Raw genomic sequence first — 18,345 nt, 5'->3', positions numbered from 1 at the left:
CTCCCTTTTCAGGTTGAGGTTGATGCTTCCGAGATTGGAGCGGGGGCGGTTTTGTCACAGAGAAGCTCCGATGGCTCAGTGATGAAGCCATGCGCGTTTTTTTCTAGAAAGTTTTCGCCGGCTGAGCGGAATTATGATGTTGGTAATCGGGAACTTTTGGCCATGAAGTGGGCATTTGAGGAGTGGCGTCATTGGCTAGAGGGTGCTAGACATCGTGTGGTGGTCTTGACTGATCACAAAAATTTGATTTACCTTGAGTCTGCCAGGCGTCTGAATCCTAGACAGGCTCGTTGGTCACTGTTTTTCTCTCGTTTCAATTTTGTGGTTTCATACCTGCCAGATTCAAAGAATGTGAAGGCGGATGCTCTTTCTAGGAGTTTTGTGCCTGACTCCCTTGGAAATTCTGAGCCCTCTGGTATCCTTAGGGATGGGGTGATTTTGTCTGCTGTCTCCCCAGACTTGCGACGTGCTTTGCAGGAGTTTCAGGCGGGTAAACCTGATCGTTGTCCGCCTGAGAGACTGTTTGTTCCGGATAATTGGACCAGTAGAGTCATCTCCGAGGTCCATTCTTCTGCGTTGGCAGGTCATCCTGGAATATTTGGTACTAGAGACTTGGTGGCCAGGTCTTTTTGGTGGCCTTCCTTGTCGAGGGATGTGCGTTCTTTTGTGCAGTCTTGTGAGGTTTGTGCTCGGGCTAAGCCTTGCTGTTCTCGGGCCAGTGGATTGTTGTCACCTTTGCCTATCCCGAAGAGGCCTTGGACGCACATTTCCATGGACTTTATTTCGGATCTCCCTGTCTCTCAAAAAATGTCCGTCATCTGGGTTGTGTGTGATCGCTTTTCTAAAATGGTTCATCTGGTACCCTTGCCTAAGTTACCTTCCTCCTCTGAGTTGGTCCCTCTGTTTTTTCAGAATGTGGTTCGTTTGCATGGGATTCCTGAGAACATCGTTTCTGACAGGGGATCCCAGTTTGTGTCTAGATTTTGGCGGACGTTCTGTGCTAAGATGGGCATTGATTTGTCCTTTTCGTCTGCATTCCATCCTCAGACGAATGGCCAGACTGAACGAACTAATCAGACCTTGGAAACTTATTTAAGGTGTTTTGTTTCTGCTGATCAGGATGACTGGGTTACCTTTTTGCCGCTGGCCGAGTTTGCCCTTAATAATCGGGCTAGTTTTGCTACCTTGGTTTCTCCTTTCTTTTGTAATTCGGGGTTTCATCCTCGTTTTTCCTCTGGTCAGGTGGAACCTTCTGATTGTCCTGGAGTGGACATGGTGGTGGATAGGTTGCATCGGATTTGGAGTCATGTGGTGGACAATTTGAAGTTGTCCCAGGAGAAGGCTCAGCAGTTTGCTAATCGCCGTCGCCGCGTGGGTCCTCGACTTCTTGTTGGGGACTTGGTGTGGTTGTCTTCTCGTTTTGTTCCTATGAAGGTCTCTTCTCCTAAGTTCAAGCCTCGGTTCATCGGTCCCTATAGGATCTTGGAAATTCTTAACCCTGTGTCGTTTCGTTTGGATCTCCCGGCATCGTTTGCTATTCATAATGTGTTCCATCGGTCGTTGTTGCGGAAGTATGAGGTACCTGTTGTTCCTTCGCTTGAGCCTCCTGCTCCAGTGCTGGTGGAGGGAGAATTGGAGTATGTTGTGGAGAAGATCTTGGATTCTCGTGTTTCCAGACGGAAACTCCAGTATTTGGTCAAGTGGAAGGGTTATGGTCAGGAGGATAATTCTTGGGTGGTTGCCTCGGATGTTCATGCTGATGATTTGGTTCGCGCTTTTCATAGGGCTCATCCTGGTCACCCTGGTGGTTCTCGTGAGGGTTCGGTGACCCCTCCTCAAGGGGGGGGTACTGTTGTGAGTTCTGTTTTTGGGCTCCCTCTGGTGGTTACTGATGGTACTGGGTGACTTGTCTTTCTGGGTGACTTGTCTTTCCTGGGTCTCTGGGTTCCACCTGTTCCATCAGGATATGGGAGTTTCCTATTTAACCTGGCTTTGCTGGCATTTCCTCGCCGGTTATCAATGTATCCAGTGTGTCTTGTTACCTCTGCTCCCTGCTCCTAGTACCTTCTGGTCAAGCTAAGTTTGGATTTTCCTGTTTTGGTGTTTTGCTTTGTTTGGTTTTTAGTCCAGCCTGCAGATATGTGATTCTTTGCTGCTGGTTGCTCTAGTGGGCTGAAATTGCTCCTCATGTACCATGAGTTGGCACATGAGTTCAAGTAATTTCAGGATGGTTTTTTGAAGGGTTTTTCGCTGACCGCGCAGTTCACTTTTGTATCCTCTGCTATCTAGCTTTAGCGGGCCTCATTTTGCTGAAACTGTTTTCATACTGTGTATGTGCTTTCCTCTCATTTCACCGTCATTATATGTGGGGGGCTGCTATTTCTGTGGGGAATTTCTCTGGAGGCAAGAGAGGTCTGTGTTTCTTCTAATAGGGGAAGTTAGATCTTCGGCTGGAGCGAGACGTCTAGGATCATCGTAGGCACGTTCCCCGGCTACTTTTATTTGTGTGTTAGGTTCAGGGTCGCGGTCAGCTCAGGTTCCATCGCCCTAGAGCTTGTTTGTATCTGTGCTTGTCCTTAAGTGATCCCCTGCCATTGGGATCATGACAGGTTTTTCTGCGCATTTCACTGCGGTTTTACAACTGCGATTTTCTATTGGAGCAGTTGTAAAACCGCTGCGGAATCCGCACAAAGAAGTGACATGCTGCGGAATGTAAACCGCTGCGTTTCCGTGCAGTTTTTCCGCAGCATGGGCACAGTGATTTTTGTTTCCCGTAGGTTTACATTGAACTGTAAACTCATGGGAAACTGCTGCGGATCCGCAGCGTTTTCCGCAGCGTGTGCACATACCTTTAGAATTAGGCTATGTGCACACTGTGCGGATTTGGCTGCGGATTGGCCGCTGCGGATTCGCAGCAGTGTTCCATCAGGTTTACAGTACCATGTAAACATATGAAAAACCAAATCCGCTGTGCCCATGGTGCGGAAAATACCGCGCGGAAACGCTGCGTTGTATTTTTCGCAGCATGTCAATTCTTTGTGCGGATTCCGCAGCGTTTTACACCTGTTCCTCAATAGGAATCCGCAGGTGAAATCCGCACAAAAAAACACTGGAAATCCGCGGAAAATCCGCAGGTAAAACGCAGTGCCTTTTACCGGCCGATTTTTCAAAAATGGTGCGGAAATATCTCACACGAATCCGCAACGTGGGCACATAGCCTTAGGGTTAGGGTTGGAATTAGGGTTGTGGTTAGGGTTGTGATTAGGGTTATGGCTACAGTTGGGATTAGGGTTAGGGGTGTGGGGGGGTTAGTGTTGGAGTTAGAATTGAGGGGTTACCACTGTTTAGGCACATCAGGGGTCTCCAAACGCAACATGGCGCCACCATTGATTCCAGCCAATCTCGTATTCAAAAAGTCAAATGGTGCTCCCTCACTTCCGAGCCCTGACGTGTGCCCAAACAGTGGTTTACCCCCACATATGGGGTACCAGCATACTCAGGACAAACTGCGCAACAATTACTGGGGTCCAATTTCTCCTGTTACCCTTGTGAATCTAAAAAAAATGCTTGCTAAAACATAATTTTTGAGGAAAGAAAAATGATTTTTTATTTTCACAGCTCTGCGTTGTAAACGTCTGTGAAGCACTTGGGGGTTCAAAGTGCTCACTACATATCTAGATAAGTTCCTTGGGGGGTCTAGTTTCTAAAATGGGGTCACTTGTGGGGGTTTCTACTGTTTAGGCACACCAGGGGCTCTGCAAACGCAACGTGACACCCGCAGACCATTCCATCAAAGTCTGCATTTCAAAAGTCACTACTTCCCTTCTGAGCCCCGACGTGTGCCCAAACAGTGGTTTACCCCCACTCATGGGGTATCAGCGTACTCAGGAGAAACTGGACAACAACTTTTGGGGTCCAATTTCTCCTGTAACCCTTGGGAAAATAAAAAATTCTGGGCTAAATAATTATTTTTGAGGAAAGAAAACGTATTTATTATTTTCACGGCTCTGCATTATAAACTTCTATGAAGCACTTGGGGGTTCAAAGTGCTCACCACACATCTAGATAAGTTCCTTTCGGGGTCTAGTTTCCAAAATGGGGTCACTTGTGGGGGGTTTCTACTGTTTAGGCACATCAGGGGTTCTGCAAACGCAACGTGACGCCCGCAGAGCATTCCATCAAAGTCTGCATTTCAAAACGTCACTACTTCAATTCCAAGCCCCGGCATGTGCCCAAACAGTAGTTTACCCCCACATATGGGGTATCACCGTACTCAGGAGAAACTGGACAACAAATATTGGGGTCAAATTTCTCCTGTTACCCTTGGGAAAATTAAAAAATTCTGGGCTAAATAATTATTTTTGAGGAAAGAAAACGTATTTATTATTTTCACGGCTCTGCATTATAAACTTCTATGAAGTGCTTGGGGGTTCAAAGTGCTCACCACACATCTAGATAAGTTCCTTTGGGGGTCTAGTTTCCAAAATGGGGTCACTTGTAGGGGGTTTCTACTGTTAAGCCACATCAGGGGCTCTGCAAACGCAACGTGACGCCCACAGAGCATTCCATCAAAGTCTGCATTTCAAAACGTCACTACTTCACTTCCGAGCCCCGGCATGTGCCCAAACAGTGATTTACCCCCACATATGGGGTATCAGCGTACTCAGGAGAAACTGGACAACAACTTTTGGGGTCAAATTTCTCCTGTTACCCTTGGGAAAATAAAAAATTGCAGTCTAAAAGATCATTTTTGAGAAAATATATATATTTTTTATTTTCATGGCTCTGCGTTATAAACTTCTGTGAAGCACTTGGGGGTTCAAAGTCCTCACCACACATCTAGATTAGTTCCTTTGGGGGTCTAGTTTCCAAAATGGGGTCATTTCTGGGGGATCTCCAATGTTTAGGCACACAGGGGCTCTCCAAACGTGACATGGTGTCCGCTAATGATTGGAGCTAATTTTCCATTTAAAAAGCCAAATGGCGTGCCATCCCTTCCGAGCCCTGCCGTGCGCCCAAACAGTGGTTTACCCCCACATATGGGGTATCAGCGTACTCAGGACAAACTGGACAACAATATTTGGGGTCCAATTTCTCCTATTATCCTTGGCAAAATAGGAAATTCCAGGCTAAAAAATCATTTTTGAGGAAAGAAAAATTATTTTTTATTTTCATGGCTCTGCGTTATAAACTTCTGTGAAGCACCTGGGGGTTTAAAGTGCTCAATATGCATCTAGAAAAGTTCCTTGGGGGGTCTAGTTTCCAAAATGGGGTCACTTGTGGGGGAGCTCCAATGTTTAGGCACACAGGGGCTCTCCAAACGCGACATGGTGTCCGCTAACAATTGGAGCTAATTTTCCATTCAAAAAGTCAAATGGCGCGCCTTCCCTTCCGAGCCCTGCCGAGTGCCCAAACAGTGGTTTACCCCCACATATGAGGTATCGACGTACTCGGGAGAAATTGCCCAACAAATTTTATGATCCATTTTATCCTACTGCCCATGTGAAAATGAAAAAATTGAGGCGAAAAGAATTTTTTTTGTGAAAAAAAAGTACTTTTTCATTTTTACAGATCAATTTGTGAAGCACCTGAGGGTTTAAAGTGCTCACTAGGCATCTAAATAAGTTCCTTGGGGGATCTAGTTTCCAAAATGGGGTCACTTGTGGGGGAGCGCCAATGTTTAGGCACACAGGAGCTATCCAAACGCGACATGGTGTCCGCTAACGATGGAAATAATTTTTCATTCAAAAAGTCAAATGGCGCTCCTTCCCTTCCGAGCCTTACCATGTGCCCAAACAGTGGTTTACCCCCACATGTGAGGTATTGGTGTACTCAGGAGAAATTGCCCAACACATTTTAGGATCCATTTTATCCTGTTGCCCATGTGAAAATGAAAAAATTGAGGCTAAAAGAATTTTTTTGTGAAAAAGAAGTACTTTTTCATTTTTACGGATCAATTTGTGAAGCACCTGGGGGTTCAAAGTGCTCACTATGCATCTAGATAAGTTCCTTGGGGCGTCTAGTTTCCAAAATGGGGTCACTTGTGGGGGAGCTCCAATTTTTAGGCACATGGGGGCTCTCCAAACGTGACATGGTGTCCGCTAAAGAGTGGAGCCAATTTTTCATTCAAAAAGTCAAATGGCGCTCCTTCCCTTCCAAGCCCTGCCGTGCGCCCAAACAGTGGTTTACCCCCACATATGAGGTATCATCGTACTCAGGACAAATTGGACAACAACTTTCGTGGTTCAGTTTCTCCTTTTACCATTGGGAAAATAAAAAAATTGTTGCTAAAAGATAATTTTTGTGACTAAAAAGTTAAATGTTCATTTTTTCCTTCCATGTTGCTTCTGCTGCTGTGAAGCACCTGAAGGGTTAATAAACTTCTTGAATGTGGTTTTGAGTACCTTGAGGGGTGCAGTTTTTAGAATGGTGTCACTTTTGGGTATTTTCAGCCATATAGACCCCTCAAACTGACTTCAAATGTGAGGTGGTCCCTAAAAAAAAATGGTTTTGTAAATTTCGTTGTAAAAATGAGAAATCGCTGGTCAAATTTTAACCCTTATAACTTCCTAACAAAAAAAAATTTTGTTTCCAAAATTGTGCTGATGTAAAGTAAACATGTGGTAAATGTTATTTATTAACTATTTTGTGTCACATATCTCTCTGGTTTAACAGAATAAAAATTCAAAATGTGAAAATTGCGAAATTTTCAAAATTTTCGCCAAATTTCCGTTTTTATCACAAATAAACGCAGAATTTATTGACCTAAATTTACCACTAACATGAAGCCCAATATGTCACGAAAAAACAATCTCAGAACCGCTAGGATCCGTTGAAGCGTTCCTGAGTTATTACCTCATAAAGGGACAGTGGTCAGAATTGCAAAAAACGGCAAGGTCTTTAAGGTCAAAATAGGCTGGGTCATGAAGGGGTTAACTTGCAGCTTTGTCTTAAACACTTCATTTACGGCTTTGTTTCACGGACACTAAACATGTTGGACCTCTCACTTCGCCCAGTTACCATGGGTGTCCGTACGCCGTACACTTCACCAATGTCCAAAGTCACATACAGCGCATATGACACTGGGTCGCGGACTCTAAACACGCCAAACCTCACTCCGTTCAGTCACTGTGGGAGACCACACAGTTCGTGGAACATGACAAGCACCAACAGTCGGTATAGGTACCTGACTGGAGCTCCTGCTCCACCTGCTGACTCCTTGTCAGTCCACTCCTCCGGGAAAGCTGCCTCACAGGGATCACCATCTTGCCTGGGCAGCATATCCTAGTCAGTCCAGACCCACCAAAGGACGGTAGCTTCCCCCACACAGACCATCCAGAATCATAGTCTTTCTGTGCGCTATTCAGGGATCCGGTCCTAGCCCCAGGACCTCCCAACACACCACCATGTGCTCTTCAGGAAGCCTCTTCCCAGGTCTTCCAACACAGGTTGCCCAGTGTGCTATTCAGGATTCCTACTCCCAGGAAATCCAACACACTGGCATCTCCTCACATGAACCGCACATGTGACCTGTCCAGGTGCTATTCAGGAACTCGTCCAACACCCCAGGCATATGACCTGTCCAGGTACTATTCAGGACCTCGTCCAACACCCCAGGCATATAACCTGTCCAGGTGCTATTCAGGACGTCAGACCAATACCCCAGGCATATGACCTGTCCAGGTGCTATTCAGGACGTCAGTCCAACCCCCAGGCTACTAGCAAGTCCAAAGCCCCACCATGTGCTCTTCAGGACTCCTACTCCCAGGAAATCCAACACACCAGCATGTGACCTGTCCAGGTGCTATTCAGGACCTCTGTCCAACACCCCAGGCCACCAGGTCCAAAGCCCTACCACGTGCTCTTCAGGACTCCTAGTCCCAGGAAATCCAACACAGGTTGTTCAGTGTGCTATTCAGGCATCCGGTCCTACTCCCAAGACCTCCCAACACACATGCTCTCCATGACCTTCCACTGGAACCACACAGGACCATGTGACCCACACCCTGGTCACATTATATACCCTTAACCACTCCCCTGGATGGGAGTGTGGATGTGTGGCTAGTTTGTCCCGCCCATCTCACACAACTAGCCTAGTAAGTCTCTCTTACAACTACACAATACATATACACACTTTTGAGGGACTACAGGTCCCAGAACAACAACATTGCATCAGACTTACCACGCAGACTCCCTCTGCGACACATATTGGCCATTCACAACACAGCAAGTCACTGTTTCACCACCATTATCACAATGGATATGATTCCATGCACATCCCAAAGAGCACACACAGCGCCCCCTAACTGCCACAAGGGTCACTGCATCACAATACCCATAGATGATGTATATGTACACAGCGGGGACTAGGGGTAGATGAAGATTAGCACATGCCATGATGGCTCTGTAGGCGTAGGTCATGGACAATAGCAATGTTAGAGATTCGACAACAGAGTCATGTTGACCAGCACAAAAGTCTCATGTTCATGTTTTGTAATTTCTCAAATCGTGTAATCAGAGAGGTTTTATTTAACCCCTTAGTGACAGAGCCTAAATTTTAAAAATCTGAGTCACTTTATGTGGTAATAACACTTAAACGCTGTGACAAATTCCTGTCATTTTGAGAATGTTTTTTCGTGACACATTATACTTTATACTTTATGGTAATGGTAAATTGAGGTTGATATGTTTTGTCTTTATTTATAAAAAATAACAGAAATTTGACAAATTTTTAAAAAATAGCAATTTTCAAACTTTGAATGATTATCCCTTTAATTCAGAGAGTCATACCATAGCAAAACATTAATAAATAATATTTCCCACATGTCTGCTTTACATCAGCACTATTTGTAAAATGTTATTTTATTTTGTTAGCATTTTTGGACGTTTACAAATGTAGCAGTAATTTTTCATTTTTTTTCAAGGAAATTTACAAAAACATTTTTTTTAGGGACCTATCCAGGTTTGAAGTGACTTTAGGGCTCCTATATATTGGAAAAAAAAACAAACTAATACCATTTTAAAACAACACCTCCTGACATACTGAAAACTGCTGTCAGGTATTTTATTAACCCTTCATATGCTTTTCAGGAATTAATACAAAGTGGCATGATAGGAATGAAAAAGTTGATTTTTACCACCTAAATGTGACCACACCATCATGATCTCAGGGTGCCGATGGGGATAAAAAGGAGAAGTCACACTCTTTTAAACATTTATATGATATAGTCATTATTGATAGCAGCATCTAAGGGGTTAAACAGATATGGACGGTGACAACACTGATCGTAGCTGATGCAGAAAATTGTCAGCTATAGTCTACAGCAGACAGCTGCTGGATTGTCTCCTGTATGGGGATGCTATTTTCTTATATCTTGGGTCAGTTAAAAGACCTATCGGCTGTCATTAAGGGGTTAAATTTAAGTATACAATTAAAATGTATAAATAAATAGGACTTGTTTATACCGATAGAAGGATAAACCAATCCACCCTTTTGTTTCCCAGCATGACGAAGACATTGAACAGGCTTTGTCTTTTTTTACCCTGTTGATCAGGGTGTAGTTGATTTTTCACTGGAACCGTTCCTAGTAAAACACACGCTTTGCAGATCTGGCTTTTATTCATTATGAATATTGCATAAAAATTACATGTCCTTCATATCAGTAACACATTACAGTGCTTGTTTCATCAAAGCAGCCCCTTTTGTTATGGTGACAGCCCCAACTCTCATAAGATCCCTGTGAGTCTGGCTGATGGGGCACCCAGCGGTTCAGCTCTTATCAACGGGGGTAGCGCTGGTCCCTGCAGGACAGATGTGTTATATGCTAGTCAATCGTGTAGTAAATCGCCAAACCAGGTCCACAAGAACTTGAAAGCTCATTTTTCTGGGTGTTATGCGTGTGGCGAGCCATCATGTCTAGGATTTATCATCGGCTGCAGAGTATCTTTTGGGTAGACCATACGTGGCTAAATACTTCTTAACTCAACTATATAAAATCATATATTTCCTCATCATGTAAGATGGACTACATATTTCTGAAATGGAAGACATTATTTGATTTGTAACTATTTGATGAATAGTCAATGCCACAGAATTCTTGTAAATCTTGAAGTTCCTTGGCCAATTTAGATCAATCCTGAAAGACAACAACAAATGTGACCGGAAGTGTTTTTTTTTTTTTTTTTTATATATATATTCAGCACCTATGTTCTTGTTTTTTTTGTGTTCTCAGGTGTTCCAGGACCTTGGCACCACAATTCTTTCAGAAGCCATTAAGGGCTATAACGTGTGCCTGTTTGCCTATGGACAGACTGGCTCAGGGAAGACATACACAATGATGGGTACTCCGGTAGGTGATTGCATGCTCATGAAACCTTCATACGTCTGGACAACGAAAATAATGAAAATATTAAATATGAAGCTGCAATAAGCCCCATTACAGGTGTAAATGAGGTTTATTGACATCCATTGCTTTAGTGATGATTATGCAGCAAGACGCTCAGTTCCATTTTACCTGTTATTTATAATAGGAGTTTGTAAAGCATTTTCCATGGTCACGGTCCTGACACTACACAATACACACCTGCCTGCCAGAGTGCCATTGTGTTTCTTTATTTTAACTATTATTCATTTTTCTTTTTTTAATAATTCTCCATAATATAAAGGCTTCATGATGCTACAGAAAAAGTAAAAAAAAAGAGTGTCGACTTTTCAAATGCAACAGTAGAAAAAGTAAATAAATAAAATGCTTGGTCATTTACACCCAAAATGGACCGGTCTCTAAGGATATTTGCCAGTTTGTTTTGATGTCATCCGGTGCATAGTTTTTTTGTTTTTTTATACAGATGTTTAACTTTTTTTTTTTTCTCTTTATGTTGTCTAGGCATCAATTGGACTGACTCCACGCATTTGTGAAGTAAGTATGTTTTGCATTTACAAAAATAGAATCTGAATAGAATATTATATATAGTAAATACAGGCGGAAATCATAAAAAATTGCAGGCAGAAATGGATAACAAATTTACTTACAGTATATTAAATGTAGGCACAATTCTACAGTAAATGCAGGCCCATACATGCAATGGAGTAGACACAGATTTACATGCACATAAACATATCTTTAATGCGAACTCATGCATCTAGTGAATATTAAGTATAGTAATTATATTGTTATTTATTATAATCTAGTAGCATAGTAATATATATGGTAAATAAAGTGCATAGAGTGACATAAATACTGCATATATAATAGACAATACCCAATGGAATTCCACTGAAACTTATGGTATTTTTGCATATTTTGTACATTATTAAATAGGATCCGTCACCAGGTGTAAAGTGGTTAGTTTTTGTTCTTAATTCTGCTCCCCTGATTATTCTGTTTTGTTTTTGTTCTGTTTTTTTAATCCACCATTTTTTCCAGAGATATGGGGCTTTTTATTTAGTGCTAATTTTTGTTTTAAGCAAGGGGGCGTGGCTCGCAGGATCCTCAGGGGAGTGTGCTTAGGCTGCTCAGCAGTATTACCATGTGAGCCATACCCTCTTGGTGGAGACCATGAAAATTGGCATCAAATTAATAGGCTTGTATCTCTGGAACAGTTTGGCAAAAAAAAAAAACGAGAAGCAGAATACTCGGGATCAGTGAGATTAAAATAAGAATCCTCTATTGTCTTGTGGATAGGTCCCCTTTAAATATAATTTGACCTAAATAGGATAAAATTGTGGTCATGTTTTCTCAATCCACTGTTGTAGGGTCTGTTCAGTTATAATGATGGCTCTCCAGGTTCTCCATCCTCAAGCCAAATTGAAGTGAGGTGAGTCGTGCTCAATGAAGAACGTCTTTCCTAGTTACTGGTGCTTTCTAGTTGTGACAGATATGTAAAAGACGTAATTACACAGCAAGATATGCCTTAAATCTCCAGATGAGGGACACCTTTAGGACTTACAACCATTTGCAAAACTTGTGTCCGTCCATTCTTGTTTTGGAGATCGCTATTGTAATATGTGACCTTCTGCGTGGTGCTCTGATAGAGGAAAAACCTTTTGTGCATGTACAATCAAACCTCTTGAAGGCTGAGTTTGCTATATTATGTCTCCACCCAACAGGGCGACTGTACAGATCTGCATTATAGTATAATAGTAGTATGAAGAAAAGGCCTAGATGATTGACAGTGGGGTATTTGTGATTCTGTAGATGGCCTGGGTGATCGCTGCTTGTTTCATCATGCAATAAGGCTTAGGCTACGTTCACACAAGGCTACGGTCACACATTGCATTTTTGCTGTGTTTTTTTTTTTTAAAGCAAAGTTTAAGCTGTTTGCAAAAAACAGCTTTTTCTTAGTTTTTGCTGCATTTTTAATGGTGGGTTTTTGTAAGGGTACATTTGTCTCTTGTGTATGCTGATAAAGTTTAGTGCATAAAAAAGTAATCTAAATCAACTTCATCAGGTTTTGGCACCAAAAACTCAGCAAAACCCGATGCCTTCATTTTTTCCAGCTTTTTTTTTACTATCCATTGCATTGCTTTGAATGAGTGAAAAACGCTGAAAGAAGTGATGTGCTGCATTTTGCAAAAAAACACAGCTCTTTGACAAAATGTCCGTTTTAAAATAGATATAAATATATATCAGTATTCGCGCTAATATAATCCTGGTGTAAAAGACAAAATCAGCAGTGATTCGCAGTGTGCGGAATAGGAGATCCCGCAATGATGAGATAAGTACACTAGTTTCCTGTAATACTGAGTAATACTACTAAGCCACAAGTGGTGGTAAATCTTAAGTGATCGTCATAGTAAAGGAAAGAACACAGGGAAAACCACAGGGAAAAGCACCCCCAAATGCTGTTCTAGTTCTTACCCAAACTGCTGCTTGATAGAAGATAATAGTCCGAAAGTTCAGCTGGTGCTCTTTCTCCAAAGCGTGCAATCCTAAGAGTTCTGCTCGCAGGGAACAGCTGCCCCGGCCAGTGGTGGCGTTCAACCTTGCTGAGCTATCCACTGGAGCGGTAAACCCACGTGCAGGCAGACCGGCGTCCTTGCTGGTGCGCGAAGTGAGAGCGGCGCTGGGACAGGACCTGCGTGCCGGGGTGAGGAACGTGACCGCACACGTGACTAAAAGTGCAGTACGGATGGCGGTAGGGACCAGATAAAAACCGACGCGTTTCAGAGACGGCTGTCTCCTTCATCAGGGAAGGCCCCTACCCCATAATGAAAGTCCTTTTATCCGCCATCCGCCCAATCACATCATTCAATCAAATCACACAATGATGTGAACACAGCCTAAGTCTACAAAGCGACACTGAAGTCACATTGCAACATCGCAGCTAATGATTTCCTATGGTGTCGCATTGCATCCTGCGGCTGCAACACAGTCGCAAATGTTTCCAACGGAGTTGTATTTTCCGTTACAGGGGACTCACTTGCAGCAGACTCCAGTGCAAGTTAAAAGTGACACATGACTTGTAGCAACTTGGCTGCTCTAAAATAGTTGCTGGACAGCAAGTCGCAGACAAGTTCCGCAGATATATTTTTGTTGTGCAACATTTGTGAGAATTTCTGCCTCGTGACAGATGTCGGATTGTAGCCCTAGCCTTGGGATGGGCATTTGCAGTCAAGGCAATCCCATAGGAATCTCAAAGTGACTAGTAGCCACTCCAGTCGGGCATAATGGATTTATATATTGTTTATGTAAATATCATAGATCATATCGGAGAACGGTTGTGGGCTGTAAATGACACTTTTGTGTTTTACTGACAAGGGATTTCAAATTTGTCTAAATCAATCATCTTTTGGGTACAATGTATGGAAAGTGTGACTTATATGCCCTTCTGATTACTACACACAATGTAAGAAACAATGCAAACCAATATGTTGTGGATGTATATATACAGCGAATGCTATGTAGTATATATATATTGTGTATGTGTAATTTTATTTATTTTTTACATTTTTTTACTTTCCTTCTAAGTATCATGGTAGAAGGTCGCTTTAATATAAATAATAAATTGACGCAGTGTTTTCTGTGTTTCAACGGACATAATAAATACATTTTATCATTTGAGTTTTGTATGTTGTAATCATTTTAAAACTTTTTTTTGGCTTAAGTTTTCTAGAAATTTATAATGAACGTGTCCGGGATTTGCTGCATCAGTCTGATCAAAAGAAACCTTATACCCTGCGGGTCCGTGAGCACCCAGAGAAGGGGCCATATGTGCAAGGTATGATAGAAAGGGAACAGCAGATGGGAGGCCAAGTCACATAAGCACCACAGCCCACATAAAGGGAACCTGACTGCTTCCCCAGTCCCCCATAACCGCCACCATATATTTATTATATATTTATTACTATCCTTATACCCTTCGCAACAAGCCCTTTTTATTGTTTTATTGATTATTACATATTCCAAAAACCAATGTTATAACTGCGGTGGTGATGTTTATACACCGTATATCATACAATAATGAAGGAATAATTAATGATGATAGGTAAGCTGGCCATATGTGTGACATGAGATGGCTGTTGAAAGGACGATGGTTGGACAGATTGCTATGTCTTCTGGCTCCCCCGTAAACAGGAACGTTCGGCTTGGCCGAGGGTTCATGTGTTTTCAATGGGGAGAGAGGAGTACGCTGCTGCCAGAAACATCTGGTAGCAGCTTGTTTCTCCTGAAAATTAAAGCGATTGAAATTCCAACTCCTTGATCTTTGCTACCCTTACATCTATACAGGGTAAGTCGGGTGGCCCATAAACAGTGCCAGGCTGCACACTGCCACTGCAAAATAGGCTAAAATCATTGCCTGTGCACAGTTTTTCAATTCAGTTAATAAAAACCATACAGTTTGTCTTTATCAGAAAAATTGAGATATTCAGCACATGACATTGTGGTAAACCGTTAGTTGAATAGAAGTGATTGTGGAGAAAGTCTCCTCGAGGCATTTGGTAAAAAACATCAAATCAGAAGCGTGAGGATTTCCAATCTGTTTAGTAGAAGGCATCATGGGGCTCTGAAACTGAACTGAAAACTGAGACTCATTGTTAATGACTGATGAAGATACAAAAAGCGAAGATGTAAATCAGAGCAGGTTATATGAGCTGGGATTTAGCACATCGCTGTACATGAAATATAGTACTGTCTTCACTGATTCCCGTTGGTAGTACTTTGCTGTAGTCCTAAATGTGATATCTGGCCTGGAGGCTGCCACTCTTGGATGAAACTGTTCTGCTGTTGCTAATGATGGAAAAGCAGATGCTACCCAGATATAACGTTTTTGCAAAACTGATGCTTTGTGTCAGTGGCGTAATTAGAGTCCGATGGGCCCTGGTGCAAGATTTGGACCGGGCCCCCCCCATCCTGGTATATTTATATGATCTCCATCCTGGTATATATGTTCCCCTTTCTGGCCCCAGCATGGTATATATATATCCCCCATCCTGGCATATCTGTCCCCTATTCCGGACCACCATCCTGACATATATACCAGGATGGGGGATATATATGTCCCTAGTCCTGGGCCCCATCCTGGTATTCTATATGCCCCCATCCTGGCATATATGTCCCCTATTCTGGGCCACCATCCTGGCATATATGCCCCTTATCCTGGACTATATATATATATATATATATATATATATATATATATATATATATATATATATATATATATATATATATATATATATATATATATATATATATACATCCCCCATCCCCTTATCCTGGTATACAAATCCTCCATCCTGGTATGTATGTCCTCCGTTAAGTTGAACTTTGTGCTGGCGTCAGCTGTGTCTAGTGGGGCTTGAGGGGTGCACAATCTTGTATGTTCTCTCCGTGTTTGCGTGGGTTTCCTCCGGGTACTCCGGTTTCCTCCCACATTCCAAAGAAATACTGATAGAGAATTTAGATTGTGAGCCCCATTGGGGACAGTGATGATAATGTGTGCAAACTGTAAAGCGCTGCGGAATATGTTAGCGCTATATAAAAAATAAAGATCATAAAGATCATCCCAAATGTCAGGCACCGCACAGAGGCATTTCTTGGACGTCTGGGGCACATGCAGAAGTGCTACTGAGCCCGTCATCTAACTGCCATGGCTGCCTCTAACATGGACATTATACGTAGGTAGAGCAATGAAACATATGTAGGGCTATGTAATCCCTGCATTAAAAAAGCAGCTAGAGAGTCTTGGTAACAATATTTGTCAGGGCTGCGATGTGCACAGTACAGAAAACTATCGGCCTCATTGTGATGCAGTGCTGCCCCCTAGTGAACATCCATAACTCTTATCAGTAGCTGCACTTATGTTCTTGTCAGGGTCGGACATACTGTTGGTGCAGCGACACAGAGGCCCAAATGGTAAGGGGAGCAGGCAGCTACCTCCTCTCACAAAGCAGTTAAACGTTTTTGTCACAGATACATTATTGAACTGAAAAAGGTCCATATACCGTTCTTTCACAAGGGCCCTCTTCTGTCTGTGTCCGCTGGTCCTTGTTATAGTATAACTTCTTTATATTTTATGTCATGTTTAATTTTTTTTTACTGTAGAAAAGTAATGTCTCGTGCACACGCTGCTTGTTTTTTGCTTGTAGATTTGAACATTCATGCATTTTTTTTTTCAGTTCTGTAACATAACAGTTCTTTCAGAGTATTTCAGCCATTCAAATTAAGGGGAGAAAATGCATTAAAAATGCATAAAAAGACCACGTCCTAACCGCGTGTATTTTGAGTAGCATTTTTGCTGCAGAAAAATCTGCAAATACTCAACGTGGGCACATACCCTTATGTTCTTAGCACATTGACTTTAGAATAACTTTAGTTTTATGAAATGCTTTTACAGTTTATTATTATTGCTTATTTCTGTATGTGCTTCTGATTTCCTGACTAATTTATCTGCTTTAATAATGTCTTCTATTGTAATAGGATTATCACAGCATGTAGTCACTGATTATGAACAAGTCATTGCTTTCCTAGAGCAAGGAATGGAGAACAGGTAATAACGTCTCCAGATAAGATTATTCTGTATGATACTGTCAATGTTCTGCGCGCACATGTGTTTATTATACAATGAGTGGTTACATGGTATGATCAATGCAGTTTCTAGAAATTATTTACACCACGTAAAAGTGTAATCCCTAAATTGTTGATATTGTGGAGCAGCGTAAGGCTTTCCATATTAGGTGCTCATAGAGATCCATATTAGTTTTCAGCTATTGTAGAACATTACAGGCTTGAAATTGTCTATTGTCTTTCCTTGTAGAATAACTGCAGCTACCCACATCCATGATGCCAGTAGCCGCTCTCATGCAATCTTTACCATCCAGTACACACAGGTAATTGCTGCACGATATGTTCTTGTGGACCATTGCTATCTGATGGTTATGTGCATTGCAAGGTGTTTTTACTGTAGATTTACCTTACTAAAGCACTATATATACATGACTCCACCACAAAGAGTATTAGCATATCTTCCCTTTATTGGGAATATGTCATCAGGTTTATACTGCCTTGTCTGAGGGCAACATAAAGTAGTGACGAAGACCCTTAGTCCAGCTTTTTGTGGTCACGTGTAGTAGTTGCCATAAAATCGCCCTTTATTCGTTATACAGGGTGGGCCATTTATATGCATACACCTAAATAAAATGGGAATGGTTGGTGATATCAACTTCCTGTTTGTGGCACATTAGTATATGGGAGGGGGAAAACTTTTCAAGATAGGTGGTGACCATAGCGGCCATTTTGAAGTCAGCCATTTTGGATCCAACTTTATTTTTTACAATGGGAAGAGGGTCATGTGACACATCAAACTTATTGAGAATTTCACAAGACTTTATTCTTTCAAGAGTTATTTACAAGTTTATGACCACTTATAAAATGTGTTCAAAGTGCTGCCCATTGTGTTGGATTGTCATTGCAACCCTCTTCTCCCACTTTTGACACACTGATAGCAACACAACAGAAGAAATGCTAACACAGGCTTCCAGTATCTGTTTTTTCAGATGCTGGGGTCATCTGAAGGCAATTGTCTGTGCTGTGAAGATAGGAGATTTGCAGCATCTGAAACAACTAATACTGGAAGCCTGTGCTATCATTTCTTCTGCGGTGTTGCTATCAGTGTGTCAAGAGTGGGAGAAGAGGGTAACTCTATGTATGATATCTTTGTACTATTTGCTCACCTTGGAAACCACCAAAACTCTTACTGTCGCTCTTATTCATTCTCACCTGGACTACTGCAACTCTCTTCTGATCGGTCTCCCGCTTAATAAACTCTCTCCTCTTTAAACCATTCTGAATGCTGCAGCCAGGGTTATATTTTTGTCCAGCCACTACACCAATGCCTTCACCATGT

General features: G+C 42.2%; 1 protein-coding gene across 1 annotated transcript in view; it reads left to right on the top strand.

Moving 5' to 3' along the window:
• Positions 1-18,345, top strand: part of STARD9 (StAR related lipid transfer domain containing 9) — a 313,170-nt gene that overhangs the window by 131,490 nt on the left and 163,335 nt on the right. Inside the window, exons 4-9 of the mRNA XM_069730886.1 lie at positions 10,233-10,349; positions 10,884-10,916; positions 11,753-11,814; positions 14,105-14,217; positions 16,920-16,989; positions 17,257-17,329. Of these exons, the coding sequence (XP_069586987.1) occupies positions 10,233-10,349; positions 10,884-10,916; positions 11,753-11,814; positions 14,105-14,217; positions 16,920-16,989; positions 17,257-17,329 (468 nt within the window). The remainder of the gene's footprint in view (positions 1-10,232; positions 10,350-10,883; positions 10,917-11,752; positions 11,815-14,104; positions 14,218-16,919; positions 16,990-17,256; positions 17,330-18,345) is intronic.

Source organism: Ranitomeya imitator, chromosome 1, assembly GCF_032444005.1.
Source record: "Ranitomeya imitator isolate aRanImi1 chromosome 1, aRanImi1.pri, whole genome shotgun sequence".
NCBI classification, from domain to species: domain Eukaryota; kingdom Metazoa; phylum Chordata; class Amphibia; order Anura; family Dendrobatidae; genus Ranitomeya; species Ranitomeya imitator.
Note: the sequence above shows the minus strand (reverse complement) of the source record. Positions and strands in the feature narration are given on the sequence as shown.